Source organism: Oncorhynchus keta, chromosome 3 (genome assembly GCF_023373465.1).
Source record: "Oncorhynchus keta strain PuntledgeMale-10-30-2019 chromosome 3, Oket_V2, whole genome shotgun sequence".
In the NCBI taxonomy this organism is placed as follows: Eukaryota; Metazoa; Chordata; class Actinopteri; order Salmoniformes; family Salmonidae; genus Oncorhynchus; species Oncorhynchus keta.
This window is the reverse complement of record NC_068423.1, coordinates 21,788,663-21,808,888: the sequence shown is the minus strand read 5'-3', so window position 1 is coordinate 21,808,888 and position 20,226 is coordinate 21,788,663. Positions and strand designations below refer to the sequence as shown.

Below are 20,226 nucleotides of genomic sequence, written 5' to 3'. Positions count from 1 at the left end.
CATCTGCTAAATATGGGTATGTGACCAGTAACATCTGCTAAATATGGGTATGTGACCAATAACATCTGCTAAATATGGGTATGTGACCAGTAACATCTGCTAAATATGGGTATGTGACAAGTAACATCTGCTAAATATGGGTATGTGACCAGTAACATCTGCTAAATATGGGTATGTGACCAATAACATCTGCTAAATATGGGTATGTGACCAATAACATCTGATAAATATGGGTATGTGACCAATAACATCTGATATATATGGGTATGTGACCAATAACATCTTCTAAATATGGGTATGTGACCAATAACATCTGCTAAATATGGGTATGTGACCAGTAACATCTGATAAATATGGGTATGTGACCAATAACATCTGATAAATATGAGTATGTGACCAGTAACATCTGATAAATATGGGTATGTGACCAATAACATCTGATAAATATGTGACCAATAACATCTGATAAATATGTGACCAATAACATCTGATAAATATGGGTATGTGACCAATAACATCTGATAAATATGTGACCAATAACATCTGATAAATATGGGTATGTGACCAATAACATCTGCTAAATATGGGTATGTGACCAGTAACATCTGCTAAATATGGGTATGTGACCAATAATATCTGCTAAATATGGGTATGTGACCAATAACATCTGCTAAATATGGGTATGTGACCAATAACATCTGCTAAATATGGGTATGTGACCAATAACATCTGATAAATATGGGTATGTGACCAGTAACATCTGCTAAATATGGGTATGTGACCAATAACATCTGCTAAATATGGGTATGTGACCAATAACATCTGATAAATATGGGTATGTGACCAATAACATCTGATAAATATGTGACCAATAACATCTGATAAATATGGGTATGTGACCAATAACATCTGATAAATATGGGTATGTGACCAATAACATCTGGTAAATATGTGTATGTGACCAATAACATCTGATAAATATGTGACCAATAACATCTGATAAATATGGGTATGTGACCAATAACATCTGGTAAATATGGGTATGTGACCAATAACATCTGATAAATATGTGACCAATAACATCTGCTAAATATGGGTATGTGACCAATAACATCTGCTAAATATGGGTATGTGACCAATAACATCTGATAAATATGGGTATGTGACCAATAACATCTGATAAATATGGGTATGTGACCAGTAACATCTGCTAAATATGGGTATGTGACCAGTAACATCTGCTAAATATGGGTATGTGACCAATAACATCTGATAAATATGTGTATGTGACCAATAACATCTGATAAATATGTGTATGTGACCAATAACATCTGATAAATATGGGTATGTGACCAATAACATCTGATAAATATGTGTATGTGCCCAATAACATCTGATAAATATGGGTATGTGACCAATAACATCTGATAAATATGTGTATGTGACCAATAACATCTGATAAATATGGGTATGTGACCAATAACATCTGATAAATATGTGTATGTGCCCAATAACATCTGATAAATATGGGTATGTGACCAATAACATCTGATAAATATGGGTATGTGACCAATAACATCTGATAAATATGTGACCAATAACATCTGATAAATATGGGTATGTGACCAATAACATCTGATAAATATGGGTATGTGACCAATAACATCTGATAAATATGTGACCAATAACATCTGATAAATATGGGTATGTGACCAATAACATCTGATAAATATGGGTATGTGACCAATAACATCTGATAAATATGGGTATGTGACCAGTAACATCTGCTAAATATGTGACCAATAACATCTGATAAATATGGGTATGTGACCAATAACATCTGCTAAATATGTGACCAATAACATCTGATAAATATGGGTATGTGACCAATAACATCTGCTAAAATATGTGACCAATAACATCTGATAAATATGGGTATGTGACCAATAACATCTGATAAATATGGGTATGTGACCAATAACATCTGCTAAATATGGGTATGTGACCAGTAACATCTGATAAATATGGGTATGTGACCAATAATATCTGCTAAATATGGGTATGTGACCAATAACATCTGATAAATATGTGACCAATAACATCTGATAAATATGGGTATGTGACCAATAACATCTGCTAAATATGGGTATGTGACCAGTAACATCTGCTAAATATGGGTATGTGACCAATAACATCTGATAAATATGGGTATGTGACCAATAACATCTGATAAATATGGGTATGTGACCAATAACATCTGCTAAATATGGGTATGTGACCAGTAACATCTGATAAATATGGGTATGTGACCAATAACATCTGCTAAATATGGGTATGTGACCAATAACATCTGCTAAATATGGGTATGTGACCAATAACATCTGCTAAATATGGGTATGTGACCAATAACATCTGATAAATATGGGTATGTGACCAGTAACATCTGCTAAATATGGGTATGTGACCAATAACATCTGCTAAATATGGGTATGTGACCAATAACATCTGATAAATATGGGTATGTGACCAATAACATCTGATAAATATGTGACCAATAACATCTGCTAAATATGGGTATGTGACCAATAACATCTGCTAAATATGGGTATGTGACCAATAACATCTGCTAAATATGGGTATGTGACCAATAACATCTGCTAAATATGGGTATGTGACCAATAACATCTGCTAAATATGGGTATGTGACCAGTAACATCTGCTAAATATGGGTATATGACCAGTAACATCTGCTAAATATGGGTATGTGACCAATAACATCTGCTAAATATGGGTATGTGACCAGTAACATCTGCTAAATATGGGTATGTGACCAATAACATCTGCTAAATATGGGTATGTGACCAGTAACATCTGCTAAATATGGGTATGTGACCAATAACATCTGCTAAATATGGGTATGTGACCAATAACATCTGATAAATATGGGTATGTGACCAATAACATCTGATATATATGGGTATGTGACCAATAACATCTTCTAAATATGGGTATGTGACCAATAACATCTGCTAAATATGGGTATGTGACCAGTAACATCTGATAAATATGGGTATGTGACCAATAACATCTGATAAATATGAGTATGTGACCAGTAACATCTGATAAATATGGGTATGTGACCAATAACATCTGATAAATATGTGACCAATAACATCTGATAAATATGTGACCAATAACATCTGATAAATATGGGTATGTGACCAATAACATCTGATAAATATGTGACCAATAACATCTGATAAATATGGGTATGTGACCAATAACATCTGCTAAATATGGGTATGTGACCAGTAACATCTGCTAAATATGGGTATGTGACCAATAATATCTGCTAAATATGGGTATGTGACCAATAACATCTGCTAAATATGGGTATGTGACCAATAACATCTGCTAAATATGGGTATGTGACCAATAACATCTGATAAATATGGGTATGTGACCAGTAACATCTGCTAAATATGGGTATGTGACCAATAACATCTGCTAAATATGGGTATGTGACCAATAACATCTGATAAATATGGGTATGTGACCAATAACATCTGATAAATATGTGACCAATAACATCTGATAAATATGGGTATGTGACCAATAACATCTGATAAATATGGGTATGTGACCAATAACATCTGGTAAATATGTGTATGTGACCAATAACATCTGATAAATATGTGACCAATAACATCTGCTAAATATGGGTATGTGACCAATAACATCTGCTAAATATGGGTATGTGACCAATAACATCTGCTAAATATGGGTATGTGACCAATAACATCTGCTAAATATGGGTATGTGACCAATAACATCTGCTAAATATGGGTATGTGACCAGTAACATCTGCTAAATATGGGTATATGACTAGTAACATCTGCTAAATATGGGTATGTGACCAATAACATCTGCTAAATATGGGTATGTGACCAGTAACATCTGCTAAATATGGGTATGTGACCAATAACATCTGCTAAATATGGGTATGTGACCAGTAACATCTGCTAAATATGGGTATGTGACCAATAACATCTGCTAAATATGGGTATGTGACCAATAACATCTGATAAATATGGGTATGTGACCAATAACATCTGATATATATGGGTATGTGACCAATAACATCGTCTAAATATGGGTATGTGACCAATAACATCTGCTAAATATGGGTATGTGACCAGTAACATCTGCTAAATATGGGTATGTGACCAATAACATCTGATAAATATGGGTATGTGACCAATAACATCTGCTAAATATGGGTATGTGACCAATAACATCTGCTAAATATGGGTATGTGACCAATAACATCTGATAAATATGGGTATGTGACCAATAACATCTGATAAATATGGGTATGTGACCAATAACATCTGATAAATATGGGTATGTGACCAGTAACATCTGCTAAATATGGGTATGTGACCAATAACATCTGATAAATATGGGTATGTGACCAATAACATCTGATAAATATGTGACCAATAACATCTGATAAATATGTGACCAATAACATCTGATAAATATGGGTATGTGACCAATAACATCTGATAAATATGTGACCAATAACATCTGATAAATATGGGTATGTGACCAATAACATCTTATAAATATGGGTATGTGACCAATAACATCTGATAAATATGTGACCAATAACATCTGCTAAATATGGGTATGTGACCAATAACATCTGATAAATATGGGTATGTGACCAATAACATCTGATAAATATGTGACCAGTAACATCTGATAAATATGGGTATGTGACCAATAACATCTGCTAAATATGGGTATGTGACCAATAACATCTGATAAATATGTAACCAATAACATCTGATAAATATGGATATGTGACCAATAACATCTGATAAATATGTGACCCAGTAACATCTGATAAATATGGGTATGTGACCAATAACATCTGCTAAATATGGGTATGTGACCAATAACATCTGATAAATATGTGACCAATAACATCTGATAAATATGGGTATGTGACCAATAACATCTGCTAAATATGGGTATGTGACCAGTAACATCTGCTAAATATGGGTATGTGACCAATAACATCTGCTAAATATGGGTATGTGACCAATAACATCTGATAAATATGGGTATGTGACCAATAACATCTGCTAAATATGGGTATGTGACCAGTAACATCTGATAAATATGGGTATGTGACCAATAATATCTGCTAAATATGGGTATGTGACCAATAACATCTGCTAAATATGGGTATGTGACCAATAACATCTGCTAAATATGGGTATGTGACCAATAACATCTGATAAATATGGGTATGTGACCAGTAACATCAGCTAAATATGGGTATGTGACCAATAACATCTGCTAAATATGGGTATGTGACCAATAACATCTGATAAATATGGGTATGTGACCAATAACATCTGATAAATATGTGACCAATAACATCTGATAAATATGGGTATGTGACCAATAACATCTGATAAATATGGGTATGTGACCAATAACATCTGGTAAATATGTGTATGTGACCAATAACATCTGATAAATATGTGACCAATAACATCTGCTAAATATGGGTATGTGACCAATAACATCTGCTAAATATGGGTATGTGACCAATAACATCTGCTAAATATGGGTATGTGACCAATAACATCTGATAAATATGGGTATGTGACCAATAACATCTGATAAATATGTGACCAATAACATCTGCTAAATATGGGTATGTGACCAATAACATCTGCTAAATATGGGTATGTGACCAATAACATCTGCTAAATATGGGTATGTGACCAATAACATCTGATAAATATGTGACCAATAACATCTGATAAATATGTGACCAATAACATCTGATAAATATGGGTATGTGACCAATAACATCTGATAAATATGGGTATGTGACCAATAACATCTGGTAAATATGTGTATGTGACCAATAACATCTGATAAATATGTGACCAATAACATCTGCTAAATATGGGTATGTGACCAATAACATCTGCTAAATATGGGTATGTGACCAATAACATCTGATAAATATGGGTATGTGACCAATAACATCTGATAAATATGTGACCAATAACATCTGATAAATATGGGTATGTGACCAATAACATCTGATAAATATGTGACCAGTAACATCTGATAAATATGGGTATGTGACCAATAACATCTGCTAAATATGGGTATGTGACCAATAACATCTGATAAATATGTGACGAATAACATCTGATAAATATGGGTATGTGACCAATAACATCTGATAAATATGGGTATGTGACCAGTAACATCTGCTAAATATGGGTATGTGACCAATAACATCTGATAAATATGGGTATGTGACCAATAACATCTGATAAATATGGGTATGTGACCAATAACATCTGCTAAATATGGGTATGTGACCAATAACATCTGATAAATATGGGTATGTGACCAATAATATCTGCTAAATATGGGTATGTGACCAATAACATCTGCTAAATATGGGTATGTGACCAATAACATCTGCTAAATATGGGTATGTGACCAATAACATCTGATAAATATGGGTATGTGACCAGTAACATCAGCTAAATATGGGTATGTGACCAATAACATCTGATAAATATGGGTATGTGACCAATAACATCTGATAAATATGGGTATGTGACCAATAACATCTGATAAATATGTGACCAATAACATCTGCTAAATATGGGTATGTGACCAATAACATCTGATAAATATGTGACCAATAACATCTGATAAATATGGGTATGTGACCAATAACATCTGCTAAATATGGGTATGTGACCAATAACATCTGATAAATATGGGTATGTGACCAATAACATCTGATAAATATGTGACCAATAACATCTGATAAATATGGGTATGTGACCAATAACATCTGATAAATATGGGTATGTGACCAATAACATCTGATAAATATGTGACCAATAACATCTGATAAATATGTGACCAATAACATCTGCTAAATATGGGTATGTGACCAATAACATCTGATAAATATGGGTATGTGACCAATAACATCTGATAAATATGGGTATGTGACCAATAACATCTGATAAATATGGGTATGTGACCAATAACATCTGATAAATATGGGTATGTGACCAATAACATCTGATAAATATGGGTATGTGACCAATAACATCTGATAAATATGTGACCAATAACATCTGATAAATATGGGTATGTGACCAATAACATCTGATAAATATGGGTATGTGACCAATAACATCTGCTAAATATGGGTATGTGACCAATAACATCTGATAAATATGTGACCAGTAACATCTGATAAATATGGGTATGTGACCAATAACATCTGATAAATATGGGTATGTGACCAATAACATCTGATAAATATGGGTATGTGACCAATAACATCTGATAAAATATGTGACCAATAACATCTGATAAATATGGGTATGGGACCAATAACATCTGATAAATATATGACCAATAACATCTGATAAATATGGGTATGTGACCAATAACATCTGATAAATATGTGACCAGTAACATCTGATAAATATGGGTATGTGACCAATAACATCTGCTAAATATGGGTATGTGACCAATAACATCTGATAAATATGTGACCAATAACATCTGATAAATATGGGTATGTGACCAATAACATCTGATAAATATGTGACCAGTAACATCTGATAAATATGGGTATGTGACCAATAACATCTGCTAAATATGGGTATGTGACCAATAACATCTGATAAATATGTGACCAATAACATCTGATAAATATGGGTATGTGACCAATAACATCTGATAAATATGGGTATGTGACCAATAACATCTGATAAATATGGGTATGTGACCAATAACATCTGCTAAATATGGGTATGTGACCAATAACATCTGATAAATATGGGTATGTGACCAATAACATCTGATAAATATGGGTATGTGACCAATAACATCTGATAAATATGGGTATGTGACCAATAACATCTGCTAAATATGGGTATGTGACCAATAACATCTGATAAATATGGGTATGTGACCAATAACATCTGATAAATATGGGTATGTGACCAATAACATCTGATAAATATGTGACCAATAACATCTGATAAATATGGGTATGTGACCAATAACATCTGCTAAATATGGGTATGTGACCAATAACATCTGCTAAATATGGGTATGTGACCAATAACATCTGCTAAATATGGGTATGTGACCAATAACATCTGCTAAATATGGGTATGTGACCAATAACATCTGATAAATATGTGACCAATAACATCTGACCAATAACATCTGCTAAATATGGGTATGTGACCAATAACATCTGCTAAATATGGGTATGTGACCAATAACATCTGATAAATATGGGTATGTGACCAATAACATCTGATAAATATGTGACCAGTAACATCTGATAAATATGGGTATGTGACCAATAACATCTGCTAAATATGGGTATGTGACCAATAACATCTGCTAAATATGGGTATGTGACCAATAACATCTGATAAATATGTGACCAGTAACATCTGATAAATATGGGTATGTGACCAATAACATCTGATAAATATGGGTATGTGACCAATAACATCTGATAAATATGTGACCAGTAACATCTGATAAATATGGGTATGTGACCAATAACATCTGCTAAATATGGGTATGTGACCAATAACATCTGCTAAATATGGGTATGTGACCAATAACATCTGATAAATATGTGACCAATAACATCTGATAAATATGGGTATGTGACCAATAACATCTGATAAATATGTGACCAATAACATCTGATAAATATGGGTATGTGACCAATAACATCTGATAAATATGGGTATGTGACCAATAACATCTGATAAATATGTGACCAGTAACATCTGATAAATATGGGTATGTGACCAATAACATCTGCTAAATATGGGTATGTGACCAATAACATCTGATAAATATGTGACCAATAACATCTGATAAATATGGGTATGTGACCAATAACATCTGATAAATATGGGTATGTGACCAATAACATCTGCTAAATATGGGTATGTGACCAATAACATCTGATAAATATGTGACCAATAACATCTGCTAAATATGGGTATGTGACCAATAACATCTGCTAAATATGGGTATGTGACCAATAACATCTGATAAATATGGGTATGTGACCAATAACATCTGCTAAATATGGGTATGTGACCAGTAACATCTGCTAAATATGGGTATGTGACCAGTAACATCTGCTAAATATGGGTATGTGACCAATAACATCTGATAAATATGGGTATGTGACCAATAACATCTGATAAATATGTGTATGTGACCAATAACATCTGATAAATATGGGTATGTGACCAATAACATCTGATAAATATGGGTATGTGACCAATAACATCTGATAAATATGTGTATGTGACCAATAACATCTGATAAATATGGGTATGTGACCAATAACATCTGATAAATATGGGTATGTGACCAATAACATCTGATAAATATGGGTATGTGACCAATAACATCTGATAAATATGTGTATGTGCCCAATAACATCTGATAAATATGGGTATGTGACCAATAACATCTGATAAATATGGGTATGTGACCAATAACATCTGATAAATATGTGACCAATAACATCTGATAAATATGGGTATGTGACCAATAACATCTGGTAAATATGTGTATGTGACCAATAACATCTGATAAATATGTGACCAATAACATCTGATAAATATGGGTATGTGACCAATAACATCTGGTAAATATGTGTATGTGACCAATAACATCTGATAAATATGTGTATGTGACCAATAACATCTGATAAATATGGGTATGTGACCAATAACATCTGATAAATATGTGTATGTGCCCAATAACATCTGATAAATATGGGTATGTGACCAATAACATCTGATAAATATGGGTATGTGACCAATAACATCTGATAAATATGTGACCAATAACATCTGATAAATATGGGTATGTGACCAATAACATCTGGTAAATATGTGTATGTGACCAATAACATCTGATAAATATGGGTATGTGACCAATAACATCTGATAAATATGTGTATGTGACCAATAACATCTGATAAATATGGGTATGTGACCAATAACATCTGATAAATATGGGTATGTGACCAATAACATCTGATAAATATGGGTATGTGACCAATAACATCTGATAAATATGTGACCAATAACATCTGATAAATATGGGTATGTGACCAATAACATCTGATAAATATGGGTATGTGACCAATAACATCTGATAAATATGGGTATGTGACCAATAACATCTGATAAATATGGGTATGTGACCAATAACATCTGATAAATATGTGACCAATAACCTTTGATTTGCTTTATTTGCTTTAATCCTTCCATTGTTCCATCTGGTGTATGTTAAATGGAGGGAGAAGGGACTGGTCACAATTTAAGACTTATACATAGATAAGCAGAGATAAGCTCTCTTCTTGTCCCATGTCTTGCTTAAGAAATACTTCATTTCATATGTCTGGCAGCTGTGTTATTCCTTTGTTTGTACTAAATTGCAAAATATATACAAAATATACAAGAACAAAGAAACAACTGATTTGATTTGTCCTGCATAGATCTGCTGTCTGGGGAGGAGAGTGTTCGCTCCCAGATCCACAGGTTCTCTGCCAGTGTCTACTTCTCCTACTCGGCTATGCCTGGCAAACTGTTCCTACGCAAAGAGGTGAGCTGGAACTGCAGGCAAGAACATCTGTATTGTTCTGTATTGTTCTACAATGTGTTTGCACTCTACTGTATGTGAATCACAATCATTTCCCTGTGTGTGTTCAGGTGTTTTACCCCAGAGAGAAGTTCAACCACCCCTACATCCTCAATCTCCTCTGTGAGCAGGTCAGTGTTGATTATTTCCCTGTGACCCTTTTTATTCACTATCTCCTACATATCACACCTTATATTCATATAAATCTGGGTTTTTGTTTCCCTTCCAGATCATGAGAGACACATACTGTGACACCTGTGTGAGGATCTCCAGAGAGGAGAGGAGGAAAATGAAGGACCTACTGGGTGAGTCTCGTTGTTTATTTACCAGGTGAGTCTTGTTGTTTATTTACCAGGTGAGTCTCGTTGTTTATTTACCAGGTGAGCCTCGTTGTTTATTTTACCAGTGGAGTCTTGTTGGTGGGTTTTTTTACCAGGTGAGTCTAGTTGGGGGTTTTTACCAGGTGAGTCTAGTTGTTTATTTTACCAGGTGAGTCTAGATGTTTATTTTACCAGTGGAGTCTTGTTGGTGGGTTTTTTTACCAGGTGAGTCTAGTTGGGGGTTTTTACCAGGTGAGTCTAGTTGTTTATTTTACCAGGTGAGTCTAGATGTTTATTTTACCAGGTGAGTCTAGATGTTTATTTTACCAGGTGAGTCTAGTTGTTTATTTTACCAGGTGAGTCTAGTTGTTTATTTTACCAGGTGAGTCTAGTTGTTTATTTTACCAGGTCAGTCTAGTTGTTTATTTTACCAGTGGAGTCTAGTTGTTTATTTTACCAGGTCAGTCTAGATGTTTATTTTACCAGGTCAGTCTAGATGTTTATTTTACCAGGTCAGTCTAGATGTTTATTTTACCAGGTCAGTCTAGTTGTTTATTTTACCAGGTGAGTCTAGATGTTTATTTTACCAGGTGAGTCTAGTTGTTTTTTTGCCAGGTGAGTCTAGTTGTTTACTTTACCAGGTGAGTCTAGATGTTTATTTTACCAGGTGAGTTAGATGTTTATTTTACCAGGTGAGTCTAGATGTTTATTTTACCAGGTGAGTCTAGATGTTTATTTTACCAGGTGAGTCTAGATGTTTATTTTACCAGGTGAGTCTAGTTGTTTTTTTGCCAGGTGAGTCTAGTTGTTTCCTTACCAGGTGAGTCTAGTTGTTTATTTTACCAAATTAGTCTAGTTGTTTTTTTTACCAAATTAGTCTAGTTGTTTATTTTACCAGGTGTGTCTAGATGTTTATTTTAGCAGGTGAGTCTAGTTGTTTATTTTACCAGGTCAGTCTAGTTGTTTTTGTACCAGGTGAGTCTAGATGTTTATTTTACCAGGTGAGTCTAGTTGATTATTTTACCAGGTGAGTCTAGTTGTTTTTTTGCCAGGTGAGTCTAGTTGTTTCCTTACCAGGTGAATCTAGTTGTTTATTTTACCAGGTGAGTCTAGATGTTTATTTTACCAGTGGAGTCTAGTTTTTTATTTTACCAAATTAGTCTAGTTGTTTTTTTACCAAATTAGTCTAGTTGTTTATTTTACCAGGTGAGTCTAGATGTTTATTTTAGCAGGTGAGTCTAGTTGTTTATTTTACCAGGTGAGTCTAGTTGTTTATTTTACCAGGTTAGTCTAGATGTTTATTTTAGCAGGTGAGTCTAGTTGTTTATTTTACCAGGTGAGTCTAGATGTTTATTTTACCAGGTCAGTCTAGTTGTTTTTGTACCAGGTGAGTCTAGATGTTTATTTTACCAGGTGAGTCTAGTTGTTTTATTTTACCAGGTGAGTCTAGTTGTTTATTTTAGCAGGTGAGTCTAGTTGTTTATTTTACCAGGTGAGTCTAGTTGTTTATTTTACCAGGTGAGTCTAGATGTTTATTTTACCAGGTGAGTCTAGTTGTTTATTTTACCAGGTGAGTCTAGTTGTTTATTTTAGCAGGTGAGTCTAGTTGTTTATTTTACCAGGTGAGTCTAGATGTTTATTTTACCAGGTCAGTCTAGTTGTTTATTTTACCAGGTGAGTCTAGATGTTTATTTTACCAGGTGAGTCTAGATGTTTATTTTACCAGGTGAGTCTATTTGTTTATTTTACCAGGTGAGTCTAGTTGTTTATTTTACCAGGTGAGTCTAGTTGTTTATTTTACCAAATTAGTCTAGTTGTTTATTTTACCAAATTAGTCTAGTTGTTTATTTTACCAAATTAGTCTAGTTGTTTATTTTACCAAATTAGTCTAGTTCTAGTTCATCTCTCTCTATTCTCTCTCTATTCTCCCTCCTTTCTTCTCTCTCTATTCTCTCTCTATTCTCTCTCTATTCTCCCTCCTTTCTTCTCTCTCTATTCTCCCTCCTTTCTTCTCCCTCCTCTCCCTCTCCCCTCCCTCCATCTCTCTCTATTCTCCCTCCTTCTCTCTCTATTCTCTCTCTATTCTCTCTCTATTCTCCCTCCTTTCTTCTCTCTCTATTCTCCCTCCTGTCTTCTCTCTCTATTCTCTCTCTATTCTCCCTTCTTTCTCCTCTCTCTATTCTCTCTCTATTCTCTCTCTCCTCTCCCTCCTTCTCTTTCTATTCTCTGTCCTTCTCTCTCTAATCTCTCTCTACTTTCCCTCTCCTCTCCCTCCTTCTCTCTCTATTCTCCCTCCTTCTCTCTCTCTATTATCTCTCTAATCTCTCTCTATTCTCTCTCTACTCTCCCTCTCCTCTCCCTCCTTCTCTCTCTATTCTCCCTCCTTCTCTCTCTCTATTATCTCTCTAATCTCTATCTATTCTCTCTCTATTCTCCCTCCTTTCTTCTCTCTCTATTATCTCTCTATTCTCTCCCTCTCTCCTCTCCCTCCTTCTCTCTCTATTCTCTCTCTATTCTCTCTCTATTCTCCCTCCTTTCTTCTCTCTCTATTCTCCCTCCTTTCTTCTCTCTCTATTCTCCCTCCTTCTCTCTCTATTCTCCCTCCTTTCTTCTCTCTCTATTCTCCCTCCTTTCTTCTCTCTCTTATTCTCTCTCTCTACTTTCCCTCCTTCTCTCTCTATTCTCTCTCTATTCTCTCTCTATTCTCCCTCCTTTCTTCTCTCTCTATTCTCCCTCCTTTCTTCTCTCTCTATTCTCTCTCTATTCTCCCTTTTTCTTCTCTCTCTATTCTCTCTCTATTCTCTCTCTACTTTCCCTCCTTCTCTTTCTATTCTCCCTCCTTCTCTCTCTATTCTCTCTCTATTCTCTCTCTATTCTCTCTCTATTCTCCCTCCTTTCTTCTCTCTCTATTCCCCCTCCTTTCTTCTCTCTCTATTCTCCCTTCTTTCTTCTCTCTCTATTCTCCCTTCTTTCTTCTCTCTCTATTCTCTCTCTATTATCTCTCTTCTCTCCCTCTCCTCTCCCTCCTTCTCTCTCTATTCTCCCTCCTTCTCTCTCTCTATTATCTCTCTAATCTCTATCTATTCTCTCTCTATTCTCTCCTCCTTTCTTCTCTCTCTATTCTCTCTCTATTCTCTCTCTCCTCTCCCTCCTTCTCTTTCTATTCTCCGTCCTTCTCTCTCTAATCTCTCTCTACTTTCCCTCTCTTCTCCCTCCTTCTCTCTCTATTCTCTCTCTATTCTCCCTCTCCTCTCTCCTTCTCTCTCTATTCTCTCTCTATTCTCCCTCTCCTCTCCCTCCTTCTCTCTCTATTATCCCTCCTTCTCTCTCTATTCTCCCTCCTTATCTCTCTATTCTCCCTCCTCTCTCTATATTCTCTCTCTACTCTCCCTCCTTCTCTCTCTATTCTCCCTCCTTCTCTCTATATTCTCTCTCTATTCTCTCTCCTCTCCCTCCTTCTCTCTCTATTCTCCCTCCTTCTCTCTCTATTCTCCCTCCTTCTCTCTCTCTATTCTCTCTCTATTTCCCTCCCTCCTTCTCTCTCTATTCTCCCTCCTCCTTCTCTCTCTCTATTCTCTCTCTATTCTCCCTCCTCTCTCTCTCTCTCTCTCCCTCCTTCTCTCTCTATTCTCCCTCCTTCTCTCTCTATTCTCCCTCCTTCTCTCTCTATTCTCCCTCCTTCTATTCTCTCTATTCTCTCTCTATTCTCCTCCTTCTCCCTCTTCTCTTCCTCCTTCTCTCTCTATTCTCCCTCCTTCTCTCTCTCTATTCTCTCTCTATTCTCCCTCTCTCTCTATTCTCCGTCCTTCTCTCTCTATTCTCCGTCCTTCTCTCTATATTCTCTCTCTATTCTCTCCCTCTCCTCTCCCTCCTTCTCTCTCTATTCTCCGTCCTTCTCTCTATATTCTCTCTCTACTCTCTCCTCTCCTCTCCCTCCTTCTCTCTCTATTCTCCTCCTTCTCTCTCTATTCTCCCTCTCTTCTCCCTCCTTCTCTCTCTATTCTCCCTCCTTCTCTCTCTATTCTCCCTCTCTTCTCCCTCCTTCTCTCTCTATTCTCCCTCCTTCTCTCTATATTCTCTCTCTACTCTCCCTCTCCTCTCCCTCCTTCTCTCTCTATTCTCCGTCCTTCTCTCTATATTCTCTCTCTACTCTCCCTCTCCTCTCTCTCCTTCTCTCTCTATTCTCCCTCCTTCTCTCTCTATTCTCCCTCCTTCTCTCTCTATTCTCTAATCCTCCTTCTCTCTCTATTCTCCCTCTCTTCTCCCTCCTTCTCTCTCTATTCTCCCTCCTTCTCTCTCTATTCTCCCTCCTTCTCTCTCTATTCTCCCTCTCTTCTCCCTCCTTCTCTCTCTATTCTCCCTCCTTCTCTCTCTATTCTCCCTCCTTCTCTCTCTATTCTCCCTCTCCTCTCCCTCCTTCTCTCTCTATTCTCCCTCCTTCTCTCTCTATTCTCCCTCTCCTCTCCCTCCCTCCTTCTCTCTCTATTCTCCCTCTCTTCTCCCTCCTCCTCTCTCTCTATTCTCCCTCCTTCTCTCTATATTCTCTCTCTATTCTCTCTCTCCTCTCCCTCCCCTCCTTCTCTCTATTCTCCCTCCTTCTCTCTCTATTCTCCCTCCTTCTCTCTCTATTCTCCCTCCTCTTCTCTCTCTATTCTCTCTCTATTCTCCCTCCTTCTCTCTCTATTCTCCCTCCTTCTCTCTATATTCTCTCTCTATTCTCCTCCTTCTCCCTCTCCTCTCCCTCCTTCTCTCTCTATTCTCCCTCCTTCTCTCTCTCTATTCTCTCTCTATTCTCCCTCCTCTCTCTATTCTCCGTCCTTCTCTCTCTATTCTCCGTCCTTCTCTCTATATTCTCTCTCTACTCTCCCTCTCCTCTCCCTCCTTCTCTCTCTATTCTCCGTCCTTCTCTCTATATTCTCTCTCTCTCTCTCTCTCCCTCTCCTCTCCCTCCTTCTCTCTCTATTCTCTCTCCTTCTCTCTCTACTCTCCCTCTCTTCTCCCTCCTTCTCTCTCTATTCTCCCTCCTTCTCTCTCTATTCTCTCTCTCTTCTCCCTCCTTCTCTCTCTATTCTCCTCCTTCTCTCTATATTCTCTCTCTACTCTCCCTCTCCTCTCCCTCCTTCTCTCTCTATTCTCCTCCTTCTCTCTATATTCTCTCTCTACTCTCTCTCTCCTCTCCCTCCTTCTCTCTCTATTCTCCCTCCTTCTCTCTCTATTCTCCTCTCCTCTCCCTCCTTCTCTTTCTATTCTCCCTCCTTCTCTCTCTAATCTCTCTCTCTCCCTCTATTCTCCCTCCTTCTCTCTCTATTCTCCCTCCTTCTCTCTCTAATCTCTCTCTAATCTCTCTCCTCCTTCTTCTCCCTCCTTCTCTCTCTATTCTCTCTCTATTCTCCCTCCTCTCCTTCTCTCTCTATTCTCCCTCCTTCTCTCTCTATTCTCTAATCTCCTATTCTCTCTCTATTCTCCCTCCTTTCTCTCTCTATTCTTCTCTATTCTCTCTCCTATTCTCTCTCTCTATTCTCCTCTATCTCTCTCTATTCTCCTCTCCTCCTTCTCTCTCTATTCTCTCCTCTCTCTCTCTCTCTATTCTCCCTCTCTATTCTCTCTCTATTCTCTCTCTATTCTCCCTCTCCTCTCCCTCCTTCTCTCTCTATTCTCCCTCCTTCTCTCTCTATTCTCCCTATTCCTCTCCCTCCTTCTCTCTCTATTCTCCCTCTCTTCTCCCTCCTTCTCTCTCTATTCTCCCTCCTCTCTCTCCTCTATTCTCCCTCCTTCTCTCTCTATTCTCCCTCTCTTCTCCCTCCTTCTCTCTCTATTCTCCTCCTTCTCTCTATATTCTCTCTCTATTCTCTCCCTCTCCTCTCCCTCCTTCTCTCTCTATTCTCCCTCCTTCTCTCTATATTCTCTCTCTATATTCTCTCCCTCTCTTCTCCTCTCCTTCTCTCTCTATTCTCCCTCCTTCTCTCTATATTCTCTCTCTACTCTCCCTCTCTTCTCCCTCCTTCTCTCTCTATTCTCCCTCCCTCTCTCTCTACTCTCCCTCTCTTCTCCCTCCTTCTCTCTCTATTCTCCCTCCTTCTCTCTCAATTCTCTGTCATTTTCTCTCTATTCTCCCTCTATTCCAGCCAGTTTCAATGTGGGTACAAGTGTCAGTTTGCTCCAGGATGACACCATGAAGAAGAGGATAGTGATGGCTGCCAGAGACAACTGGGAAAACTACTTCACAAGACTGTTCCCTGTCAAAGTGAGTTAGTCCCCCCACTCTCTCTCTCTTTCTCTCTCTCTCTCCTGTGTGTGAGAGACTGGAGTGTGTATAAACCCGTGTGTGTGTGTGTGTGTGTGTGTGTGTGTGTGTGTGTGTGTGTGTGTGTGTGTGTGTGTGTGTGTGTGTGTGTGTGTGTGTGTGTGTGTGTGTGTGTGTGTGTGTGTGTGTGTGTGTGTGTGTGTGTGTGTGTGTTGTAGGGTGATACCAGCGGGGACACCCAGGTATTGGGTGTGTCTCATCGTGGGCTTCGTCTGCTGAAGGTGGCCAGAGCATCAGGCATCAACCCCAAACACCTGATCCTGCTACGCAGCTACAGGTACTCCCATCCTTCCATCACAACCAAATGGAAAAGACGTATGAACTATGAATGTACGTATGATTAAGTGAGAGTATACATCTAGTATGTGATGTCGGTGTATGTTCTCCCTGTATGTGTACAGTAAGTGCTGTGGTTTTCTCTGTGTAGCTACGCGGAGCTGCTGTCGGTGAAGCTGCGGTCTGCAGACATGGTAGAATTCAGTCTGAAAGAAGAACAGCTGCAGCTGCAGAGCAACAGAGCTGCTCAGATCACTGCCGTGGTCAGGCTGTTCCACCAAGAACTCGTCGAGGTAACCACCCTCCTCTTCCACATCTCATATCATTCAAATAGTTGTTTATATACACGTTACATGGCCAAAAGGATGTGGACACCTGCTCGTCGAACATCTCATTTAAAAAATCATGGACATTAATATGGAGTTGGTCCCCCTTTTGCTGCTATAACAGCCTCCAATCTTCTGGATGTTGGAACATTGCTGCAGGGACTTGCTTCCATTCAGCCACAAGAACATTAGTGAGGTCGGGCACTGATGTTAGGCGAATTGGCCTGGCTCGTAGTCGGCATCCAATGTAAATCAAAAGTGTTCGAAAAAAAGTGTTCGACAGACAATATTTATTGTTTCAGCCCTCGGCAGTCCTACTCTGTGAGCTTTTGTGGCCTACTACTCTGTGGCTGAGCTGTTGCTCCTAGACGTTTCCACTTCACAATAACAGCCCTTACAGTTAACTGTGGCAGCTCTAGCAGGGCAGAGATTTGACAAACTGACTTGTTGTTAAGGTGGCATGCTATGATGGTGGGACGTTGAAAGTCACTGAGCTCTTTAGTTCTACTGCCAATGTTTGTCTATGGCGATTGCATGTCTGTGTGTTCGATTTTATACACCTGTCAGCAACAGTTGTGGCTGAAATAGCCGAATCCACAAATTTGAAGGGGTGTCCACATACTTGTGTATATATAGTGTACATTTCCTGGTACATCTTACTGTATAGAATCTTTGTTGTGTGTAACCTCCTACCAAACCTTCTCAGGGCTCGGATCATGTGATCGCCCTGAAGAGCTTTGAGACGGTCGACAAGAGCCTGCTCAACTTCCGCAAGGGTGACATCATCAAACTGCTGCCCATAGATGGCCTCAAACCAGGTGAGGTCATCACAGTGACCTTTAACCTCTGTCTCTCTCTCTCGCTCTGTGATAGTCCTAACCCTGCTCTCTCCCTCTCTATCAGGTTGGTGTTTCGGTTCCATTGGGGGGCGCTCGGGTCTCTTCCCCACGGACATCACTCAGCCGTCTGCCCCTCCTGACTACCACCATGTCCACCTTGACCGCCGCGACGAGAGGAGGAAGAGCATGAGAGCTCCAACCCCCAGACCCACCTCCCACAACGGCTCAGCACAGCCCAGCCGAGATGGCTCCGTCCTGGGGTCGGCTCGGTCGGTTCAGGGTAGTGAGATGAATGACGTACAGACGTTCCTGATGACAGAGTTTGCCATGAAATACTTCAGAGATGCTGACACGAGGTAAGAGGGGTAATTTTAATTGAACCTTTATTTAACTAGGTAAGTCAGTTAATAACCTATTCTTATTTACAATGACGGCCTACACCAGCCAAGCACAGACTACACTGGGCCAGTTGTGCGCTGCCCTATGGGACACACAATCACGGCCGGTTGTGATACTGCCTGAAATCGAACCAGGGTCTCTAGCACTGAGATGCAGTGCCTTAGACCGCTGCGCCACTCGGGAGCCCAATTACAACCCTGGTAATAGGGTTGTACAATGTACAGTGTGTAATCCTATGTTTAGTGTTACAACTGTCTGCCATAACTACACACTAACCTCTTTTTTCTCTCTTTAATCATCACCCCTCCTTCCTTTTTCTCCTCCTCTTCCTCCTCCTCTTTCTCCTCCTCTTTCTCTTCCTCTTTCTCTTCCTCTTTCTCCTCCTCTTTCTCTTCCTCTTTCTCTTCCTCTTTCTCTTCCTCTTTCTCTTCCTCTTTCTCCTCCTCTTTCTCCTCCTCTTTCTCTTCCTCTTTCTCTTCCTCTTTCTCCTCCTCTTTCTCTTCCTCTTTCTCTTCCTCTTTCTCCTCCTCTTTCTCCTCCTCTTTCTCATCCTCTTTCTCTTCCTCTTTCTCCTCCTCTTTCTCCTCCTCTTTCTCTTCCTCTTTCTCCTCCTCTTTCTCCTCCTCTTTCTCTTCCTCTTTCTCTTCCTCTTTCTCCTCCTCTTTCTCCTCCTCTTTCTCCTCCTCTTTCTCTTCCTCTTTCTCCTCCTCTTTCTCCTCCTCTTTCTCTTCCTCTTTCTCTTCCTCTTTCTCTCCTCTTTCTCAACCTCTTTATCCTCCTCTTTCTCATCCTCTTTCTCATCCTCTTTCTCTCCTCTTTCACCTCCTCTTTCTTCCTCTTTCTCAACCTCTTTTCTCTGCCTCTTTCTCATCCTCTTTCTCATCCTCTTTCTCCTCCTCTTTCTCCTCCTCTTTCTCCTCCTCTTTCTCCTCCTCTTTCTCTTCCTCTTTCTCCTCCTCTTTCTCCTCCTCTTTCTCCTCCTCTTTCTTCCT

The 20,226-nt window shown here is 38.4% G+C and overlaps 1 protein-coding gene across 1 annotated transcript in view; it reads left to right on the top strand.

Annotated features, from left to right (window-relative positions):
- LOC118374305 (unconventional myosin-XV-like) overlaps nt 1–20,226 on the top strand; it is a 68,672-nt gene that overhangs the window by 35,384 nt on the left and 13,062 nt on the right. Inside the window, exons 18-25 of the mRNA XM_052485872.1 lie at nt 10,628–10,734; nt 10,842–10,901; nt 11,000–11,075; nt 17,216–17,334; nt 17,553–17,671; nt 17,822–17,963; nt 18,703–18,814; nt 18,900–19,191. Coding sequence (XP_052341832.1) covers nt 10,628–10,734; nt 10,842–10,901; nt 11,000–11,075; nt 17,216–17,334; nt 17,553–17,671; nt 17,822–17,963; nt 18,703–18,814; nt 18,900–19,191 — 1,027 coding nt within the window. The remainder of the gene's footprint in view (nt 1–10,627; nt 10,735–10,841; nt 10,902–10,999; nt 11,076–17,215; nt 17,335–17,552; nt 17,672–17,821; nt 17,964–18,702; nt 18,815–18,899; nt 19,192–20,226) is intronic.